This window comes from Leishmania donovani, chromosome 36 (assembly GCF_000227135.1).
Source record: "Leishmania donovani BPK282A1 complete genome, chromosome 36".
In the NCBI taxonomy this organism is placed as follows: domain Eukaryota; phylum Euglenozoa; class Kinetoplastea; order Trypanosomatida; family Trypanosomatidae; genus Leishmania; species Leishmania donovani.
In genome coordinates, this window is record NC_018263.1 from 1,769,110 (window position 1) to 1,778,492 (window position 9,383).

General features: G+C 57.5%; 2 protein-coding genes across 2 annotated transcripts; both read left to right on the plus strand.

Moving 5' to 3' along the window:
* Positions 1–392: 392 nt before the first annotated feature.
* Positions 393–1,994, plus strand: LDBPK_364750 (ABC1 protein, putative; the record flags this gene model as incomplete). Its single annotated transcript, XM_003865541.1, has 1 exon — positions 393–1,994. One exon carries the CDS (start codon positions 393–395, stop codon positions 1,992–1,994), a length of 1,602 nt encoding a protein of 533 aa, XP_003865589.1.
* A 3,503-nt stretch (positions 1,995–5,497) lies between these two features.
* LDBPK_364760 (elongation factor-2 kinase-like protein) lies at positions 5,498–6,607 on the plus strand (the record flags this gene model as incomplete). Its single annotated transcript, XM_003865542.1, has 1 exon — positions 5,498–6,607. One exon carries the CDS (start codon positions 5,498–5,500, stop codon positions 6,605–6,607), a length of 1,110 nt encoding a protein of 369 aa, XP_003865590.1.
* Positions 6,608–9,383: the final 2,776 nt, after the last annotated feature.

Genomic DNA, 9,383 nt, shown 5'->3' on the forward strand with positions numbered 1-9,383 from the left:
GTGTAAGCGAAGTAACGCCGGATTTGTGGAACAGGACACTGTGAGACACCCGTCGCCACTCAAACAACCCCTTTCGTGCATCTTTGTTCGCCACGCTGCATTGCATCCCCCCCCCCTCTCTCTCTCCCTCCGTGTGTGCATGCCACGCAAATTTGACGTGGCGGGGTCACATGGCTGAGCATTCTCAAAACTATCTCAGCCTGCAACTAGTCCAAGAGGCGAACTCGGCCGCTGCCTCGGGAAGCGGCGCGGAGTCTGACGCTCACTCAGTGCAGCAGAGAGTCTACAAAAAAAAAGCACGAAACGGACCCGCACGCTCCGCTGCTGCGTCGCCACCCCGGCTGCTGCTGCTACTTTCGAGGTTTCTTCTGATAAGTGCTCGCTGCCATGTAATGATGCGTGCATCTCAGCCATGTCGCGATGCCCCACTGTGCAATATCGCTCGCGGGCTGCAGCGCATTGCTTCGGCAATGCTCGCGAGAACTCGTGGGTCGGAGGCTGGCGTGGTCTCTGGTGCCGCGTCCGCTGCGTCATGGACAGCAAACTCGGCGGATGGATCAGTAGATCCTGAAGTTGCGCAGCGTTACACGTCTTCTTCCTTGACGCTGCCGGTGGATGTGGCAGAGGATTTGTCGCAGCCAACGACGCCCAAGGATATGCAGTACAAGCGTGTGCCGTCCTCGCGGGTTGGTCGCGCGGCAGGCTTTGCCTCGCTCTTCATGCAACTTGGCTGGGAGAAGATGGCCGGCAGTATTCCAGCGAGCGGGTTGCTCTCCGAGCGCGGCCATCAGCACATTGTCGACACTCTGTGTCGCATGCGGGGTGCCGTGCTGAAGCTGGGCCAGATGCTGAGTATCCAGGACGAGAGCACGATTCCACCTCACGTCGCGGCCCTCTTTGAACGGGTGCGCGATCAGGCGTTTGCGATGCCGCCCGCGCAGCTTCACCACACGCTTGCCAAGGAGTTCGGCAACGCAAACTGGCGCGCCGATCTGTTCGACGCCTTTGACGATACCCCCGTAGCAGCGGCGAGCATTGGCCAAGTGCATCGTGCAACCTTGAGGCCAGGAGCCGCGGGAACTGACCCGACAGAGCCCCCCGTAGTGGTCGCGGTAAAGGTGCAGTACCCAGGTGTGGCGCAAAGCATCGACTCGGATGTGGCGAACCTGAAGATGCTCATGTCTTTCGGTGTGCTGCCGCCGGGTATGTTCGTGGACAAGATTCTGCAAGAGCTGCGCAAGGAGCTTAGCGCCGAATGTCGGTACACCCTGGAGGCATCGAAGCAGATGAGGTACCGCGACCTGGTCGCCGCTGACCCCGCTCTCTCAAGCCTCTTCTACGTCCCCAAAGTCTACCAAGCCATCACCACTGATCAGGTACTCGTCAGCGAGTATGTGCGCGGAGTCACAATCGACCAGATCGGCAAGCGGCCTGATGTTCCGCAGGAGCTGCGCAACTACATTGCTGAGAACTTCATGGCGTTGACACTGAAAGAGTTGTTTGTGTGGCGGTTCATGCAGACGGATCCGAACTTCTCCAACTTTCTGTATAACGCAAAGGACAAGCGAGTGTATCTGCTTGACTTTGGCGCGTCTCGCGAGTATTCGAGAGAGTTCGTGGACGATTACCTCGATGTCGTCACGGCAGCCGCCACCAAAGATTGCGAGTCGATCATCGCGAAGAGCATCACGCTGGGCTTTCTCACGGGCCAGGAGGTGCAGGAGATGCTCGACGCGCACTGCGCCAGTGTGCTACTGCTGGGTAAGCCGTTCCAGGATCGAGCGCACCCCTTCGACTTTGCCGCCCAGAGCTTGCCGTGCCTCATTCAGGCAAATGTGCCGACTATGGTGAAGCTTCGCCTGCGCCCACCACCGTCGCCGGTGTACTCGCTGCACCGGCGCCTCAGCGGCGCCATCCTCCTCGCGACCAAGTTCAAGGCGACCATTCAGAGCGGAAGGCTCTTCTGGGACATCCATGATCAGCTGCGGAAGTGAGCTTCGCTTCGTTTAATAAGAAAAAAAACGAAAACGGAGGCCGTTGCTGGCGCTGCGATGCCGTGACCGGTGAACGGGTTGATTCTAGCAGCAGCCGTACTGTGCTTCACGGAGAAGAGTGCGAGGCGCCCAAGGAGGGAGCGACAGCAATGAGGAGTGTGGTTTGGCTGCCGCTGCTTACCTCTCCGAGGAAAGTGTGAAAGCGGAAAAGGTGTCAGGCTCACCCTCGTTCCGCCTCACTGTCGCCTTTTCTGTTGTCGTGAATGGACTGCGCCTCCTTTTGTGCGCGAGGATTTGCGATGATTGCTGAGTGTGCCGGGGCTGTGGTGATTTGCGTGTGGGTGTCTGCACGGAGTCATTGTCTCTTCACATGATTTGCGTGACCGCCTTCGAGAGGGCATACGGCTGAGGTGCTCGACTTTACACACGAGAGGGCTCGACGCGATATATGGACGTGAGCAAGCGGAAGGCGTTCGCGCGCAAAGAGCTCCTGTTGAGCGTTTTTTTTTTGGTACTCTCCGCAAGCGCCACGCAACCCCTCACCGGCATCGGTGCAATGATGACGACGGAATCCCTGATTTCTCGGCTACAGGGTGGCAACCGTTTGCGCCTCTCCATTTCCTCCTCGAGCCTGCAAGCCGTGCACACTAAACACAGGGGAAGGCATGCCATGAGGTGGTATGAACACGCTACTATGCATGTACCGCGCCAGCGTAGCCCCCACCATGTTGCTCATCAGTGTGAATTCTCGCTGCCTCTTTCCCTACTCTGTTCTTTTCTTCCCTCTTCACCATCTGCTACGCATACAAGCGTGCGACTCTTGTGTGCGTTTTGCTCTCTCTCTTTGGAGCGTGACGGTTATGGTTCGGCATACAGTCGAAAACCAACGACCCCAAAAGAGAGGAGCTCGGCTGCGTTGATATACACGCCTACCCAGCCGAACGCAGCGGGCAACGAAAAGCGGAAAGCCAACAGACAGACAAAAAAAATTGAAGGAAAGAGCTGAGAGAAGCGCGGCGGCTTTCAACCTCGCGAACGGAAAAGGCAACCAAGAAGAGACACATTGCCGTGAAAGCAGCGCGTGCGGCGGCACCGTTTCCCATCAAGCCCCTTTACTTCATCCTCTACTCGTACTCATCGCCTTCCCCTTCTGCCTCTCCCACTCTCTCTCCCTGTGCGCCTTGCACACGTAGTTGTTTGGGTTCTCTTATGTTTTTTTTTTCTTTTTCGGCTGTTTTCACTTGCGCCGTCTTTTATGGTCGCTCATTGCAACTTTTCCCTCCTCTGCTTATTTTCCATTTTATGTTTTCCCCCTTTTCTCTGGGCCCCTCTCGTTCTCGCGCTTCGAGCGATAGCACGGCTCTTTGGCGCGCCGCGTAAACATTGTTTTTTTTTTCCGTTTCTTCACTGCCTGTATATATATATATATATAGGGTTTGCACAGAAGCGCACGCCTTCTCGGTGGCGTGAAGACGGCGGCAACTCCACATCATTTCGGATACGCATCGACGGAAACGTCTCGGTGGCAATTCTGTTCTTGGTTCTGCGCTTTCTTCCTCGCGCGTCGCCGCCACGCATTGCTTTCGTTTCGATCTCCACCCCCTTCTATCGGTACACTGGAGAAAGACGTGCAACTCTGATCACCTACATCACTCTTGTGATCGCCGACACATGCGAAGCCAGTTGATGTAAGGCAGCGAACCATCTCACCGGAAGTTGTACGAAGTAGACGTCCAGACACGCCACTGAAGACAGCAGATAGCAGAACGCAACAGTTGAGTGGGCTCCATCGCTGACGAACTCAGTTCCTCGCGTTTGTTTTTTCCATCCCTTTCACCCCCAGCGCTGCGCTGCCAGGTCGCTCTTACTTTGGCTGATCGTAAGAGGCCTCATCCGTGTCTTCTTTTGTTGTTGTTCTTCGTCGCTGGCGCTCCCGAGGTTGTCTTTAGTCGTTGGTAACGCGCCTTTTTTCCCTTTCTTTCGCCGTGTCGTCCTCTTGCGCGTGTATATCGTCTGCTCATCGTCTCTTCCTCTCGTCCGCGCTCTTTGTTTTCTGCCGCCTCAGCGATCTTATTGGGTGTTGTTGGCGCTCGCACGTGCGTGTATGTTCTGTGTTCGGGAGGAGAAGGTGACCTTCTTCTACTGGTCACGCTTTTCCTTTTCCTGGTGTTGCCTCTTCGTTCACCCACTTCTCCATCACATAGCGCCCACCACCACCACTACCACCACTCACCTTTCTTTCTCTTCCTCTCTCGCTCTGGTTCTCTGCGTGTGTGTGCTGTCGTTTCGTTGTACCTGGCATTTTCGACGGATTTCGTGCTTCGCGCCTCGCTGCTTAGATTCCCAGCCTCTCCTCGCCCCGCCCTCCTCTCCTCACAACGGTGTATGTCCCACAGCTTGTAGCGGAGTGAGCCATTTTGCCAGCGGACGCTCCCTTTTCACAAAGAGCCTCCTCTTTTTTTTTTGTTAGTGTGTGCGTCCTTTGGCGCACCCTTTCCCGACCTTTCTGCGGCGGCACGTGCACTCGCGCATCTTCTGTATCGAGGGATTGTCGAGTGCGTGCCGCCTCTTACGTAGCTTTCTGGTTCGTCGTTTTTGTCTTGGCCGAGATGGACGGCGGCACCCCTGCTGCCCTGCGGACAAGAAAGCACTCTGGCACGTTGCGGGGCATGCGATGCGCACAGGACACTGCGTTGAAGGACACCCGCAGCACCGAGGGTAGCCCGGAACCTCTTTGTAGCAAGGCCAGCAGCCCTCGTGGCAACCCGCGGCAGGCATTGAGTACCACACGCAGTGTATCTTCGAGTGCCGCTGCAGACAACAGTGGCAGCGCTGCGATCTCACCGGCAGCGCACTCCCTCGCCAGCACTCTGCATGACTCGGGCCAGGGAAGTCCGTCTCCGGGCCCGCTGGTGGTCGCGTCGTCCTCGTCAGGTACCGGACAGCAGCGCAGTGGCCACGACGGGCACGGAAGGGTTACATCATCCTCCATCTCGAAATCGGCGTCTTTGCCGTCGCTTTTGGCTACATCGCCATCCGGGCCAACGCTGGGCGAGGACCGGCAGTGGAGCAACAGCGCCGGAGCCGCCGCAGCACCGGCGCGCAAGCAGCCGCGGAGTGTAGCGCAACTGCCCGCACCGCCGGCGCAGGCCGATCTGGCAGAGAGCACAAAGCCGCCCCAATACATTCGAAAGAAGCCTCCAGTAAGGAAAAGCGGCACCTCAGAGAGCACTTCGCCTGACTCCACGGCTCTGTCCGAGAACTTCACCGCGTCTACGCCTTTTGCTCAGCTTTTGAATCCGAAGTCTCAGGGTAGTCCTGGTCTTCCGCGGCGAGGGGCAGATCCAAAGCGATTACCCTCTGCTAAATCTTCTGATTCGGCATCGCCGTCGCTGCCCACATCACCTCCACAACCTGCTGAAGCAGCCCGCAGAGCCTCTCGCCAAGATGGGGTGCCGCCGGAAGCTGACGCCAGCGACGCAGGACCGCCACCTGCAACCTCCATGGCGCTCGTGAAGACGAAGCTGGCTGCAGCGCCACAGCCGAGTCGCACGCCAACGCCGGGGTCTTCTCCCAAGGAGTGGACCCCGCCAACACACACGCACGAAAGCCCGGAGCACTTGTCCACGGACGAGCCAGATGTGCTGGTGCCGGCGCACAAGTACGTTTACGATGTGAAGACGTGTGCGTGGAAGGGGGTGGACACGATGCTTCGCGTGCTACACCCGAATCGCGGTTTGAGCCAGGGAACGATGCGGGTGTGCTTTGCGTTGGAGGAGTTGGACGAGACCGGGTTCAGCTCGCGAATGGTGGCGAAGATGTTTCGCCATAATATTTCAAAGGTGGTGGAGAGCGACTACTTCAACGAAGGCGAGGCGCAGTGCATCTGCGGCATTTTCGCAGAGAAGTTCAACCGGGTGCAAGTGCCGGCGGGATTTCAGCGGCACGTCGTCTCGTTCCTGCAGTGCGAGACGGTGCGCATCAAGCTGAGCGAGGTGCCGGAGGCGTACCAGCACAAACGATCGGGCTTCTTCTCATACCGCACAACTGACTCTGCCGACATCCTCTTCACAATGGAGCCGCGCCTAGCAGGGAACTTCACCAAGTACACAAACAACTTTGGTGACGTGTACGATGGCTTTGAGAGGCGGCAGAGTTTGGAGGAGGAGAAGAAGCGGCATCGCGTACTCATGGCGGTAGAGGCCTTCTCGCATTTTACCCTGGTGGAAAGTGGCGGCTCGATGCTCGTGTGCGATCTGCAAGGCGTTAATGACTTCCTTACCGACCCGCAAATTCACACGGAGGACGGCAAGGGACTTGGCATGGGCAACATGGGGCAGGATGGTATCCGAAAGTGGATGGAGGCTCACGTGTGCAACGAGGTGTGCAGAGCAATAATGCTCGAACCGCTTTCCAAAGGCCTGAGAAACTTCACGCGAACGGCGGAGAATGAGAGTCGCGTAAGCTACTATCAGATTCTCCGAGCCAAGCTGCGCAGCCAGACCCCGGTGCGCCCCGAGGACATCATTCCGCTGTCAAAGCCGCTCTCTCTCATGTCCGATGATGAGCGGTTGGAGTACGCCATGCGGCTCTCGGCTCTGTTGTCGGAGTGATCTGCTCTCGGCGTTGCTCTCTCTCGCCTATGTCCTTTTCGAGTCTCTCTTGTGATGCGCTTCATCTACAGCACGATCGCCCTCTGAGGTGCGCCGTGTGCCTATGCTGTTCATCGTGCCTTGCGGCTGCGTCGTGGCCATCTCGGTCTTTCTTCGTGAACGAAGCTGAAGCGGATGCCAGCGGCAGCGTTTGCTGTGCTCGTTGTGGGCTGTAGTGACTCGTGTCGTTCCCCACGGTACTGTCGTTCTCAGCTTCATGCGGCGCACAGAGTATGCGGAGTGGGCGACGTGCGTGCGTCTGAATGCACGCTGCGAGGTGCACGAAAAAGAACTCCCTCTGCGTGGGTGTGCGCGTGAACGAGGCTGGCCGCCGTCCAAAACGCATGCGAGTTTTGGTGTTGTTCTGTGCACGTGAGCGTGCGATAGGTGTTTCCATGTCTCTTCTGCGCCTTCCATTGCCGTTGCCATGGAGTTTTCAGCACAGACCAAAGCCATTTTTTTGTTCGGCTCCTCTCCTCCGTAGGTTTCTCTTTTGAGACGCTCCCCACACAGACGCGCACGCGAGCTCGTGTGTCGGTCGGCACATCTGCTTCAACGCGATTTGTCTTCCTGCTCGCTGTGGCCACTTTCCGTGAGCGGCCCGTCGTTTCTCCGGCTTCACCGTCACTTGCTCTTACATGTCTTCTTATTGCATTTTTCTTTATGTGTGTGGGCTGTTGTTGTTCTCATCCGTTCCGTGCGCCCCTGCATCGCCTTGCCCATCGCCATTTGGATCTCTCTCTTTTTGGCTGTTTGAAACTCTCGGTCCTGTGATCGTTGCGATTTCCATGTGTTCTGTTCGCCGTACGGCCGCATACGAGTTTCCTTTTTTTTTCTGCGACGCTCCTCATATCTCTATTGATAGCATTCTGTGCCCTCTCCTCCGGCCAAGTATAGATATGTATGTATTCCCCCCCCCCATTTGGAGCTCTGTGCGTCGGGGCGCAGCTGGGGCCTTGAGACGCGTTGCCCAGCATCTTTTTTTTTTTTGCAGTACCACTTTGCCCTCTAAACGGATTCTCTGGTGCGAAGAAGGAACGCCTCGTTATGTAAACGTGCCCCCCACTCCCCTCCCCAACACCGCATTTGGCGCGGCTTTCACTGGGGCTCTGCTCCTCAATGCGCCTCGGTTGTAGGAAGCCGCCAGCTGTAGGATCGAGGGCGAGTCGACTCAGCGAAGCGAGCTGTGGATCAGGACACTCAAAAACGCTGAAGAAACAATGACAACCCCAATCAAAAAAAAAAAAGGAACATTGCCATCATAAGCTTTCTGTTTTTTTTTTGTGTTTGTGTGTCTTTTTTCTCTGCTGCTGCGGTTCGTCGATCAGTTTGCGTGAGCGTCCGTTTTTCCGTCAGCACCACTCCTTTTATTTGAGTGTGGGAGCGACATCGCTGCTGCGCGCGGACCCCCCACCCCCCTTGCCACCTCCTTTTTGCCCTTTCTCCGTTGTAGCAGCCCTTTCTCCCGGAGACAGTGGCCAATTCTCCCTAAGCCACTTCCTTGTGATACGGTTTGTCGCCACTTTTGATGTACGAACTTGGAAAACAAGGGGATGACGCCAATCAACCAAGGGGCTGAAGGCACGCTCTTTCGAGACGGATATTTGATGGACGAAACTCAAGTGCCTTTTTCGTTTTAGCTTCTCTTTTATCCTGCCCATCTCTGCACGGGGATCTCTCCGCTTTTGGGGGATTCCTGCAGCGGCGGGTGCCTGGAAGCGACAGGATGGAGGTTTAAATGGTGTGCCGCCTGCTACACCGCTAGAATGCCCCCCTCACACACACACACACACACACAGACATACACCAGAGCCTCCGGCTTCACCTGTGTTTGCTGTGAGGGCGTCGGGCCCGACGTTGTGCCCGAGATGACACGTGAGGTTGACGGATAGCTCAAGGCTCAAAAAAACACACCTCGCTCCGCTCCATCGTCTTGCGCGCAATGACTCCATTCCACGCACATCTCACTCGCGCTGAATAGGCTTCCTCCCGTACTGCGTGTGCCTACGGCTGCCCCCCCCCCCCCGATGCCCCCTTCAGAAGAAAACGCTGTGAGCTCTGTATGCATAGGCACCTGTCTCTGCGCCGGCCCCTTCCGCTTGCCACACACCCACGCCTGTCAGAGGCGTGTGGATTCGGAAGAGGGCGGAGCGCTCCTCCCGCCACACACTCATGGCAGCATCTCCCACCTGTCGAGGCACATGCGGGCAAGCCATCCAGACGCCCGCACCTGTGGCATCGACAAAAACATGTGAGGAAGACAACGAGCCCGTTTCCGCAGACAACCACGTCCTTATGTTGCAGGCCCCGGGATGCAGACATGCCAGCAATGTGCGCACGAGCTGTCAACCGTCGCCGGCATGGCGTATCATATAGAAACAAAGCGGCCAGAGGTGATTAGAACAGAAGTGATCGACGCTACAGGCACGACGACATCCACGCCGATCAGCCCCACAGCACATGCCTGCGAAGCGCACGGCACTTCCAACGTCCCGGGCGGGTGGGCTGGCGAGGCCCGGGTGCCGGCAGCATCGCGAGAGCAGCCCGAATCAACGCAGCGAGTCCTCCAGACGCCCATGTGGAGTGTCGCCACACGGTGGCACGGGAGTGCGCGGCGCGAGGCAACGGGGTGCGAAGGATGGCCCGCAGGCAGCGGTGCGCAGGGTCTCGGAGGGCCCTGGCCTGAGAGGCTGGCCGACGTTGTCCGTGAGCTCACCCGGTGCGCGCGTAGCTGACG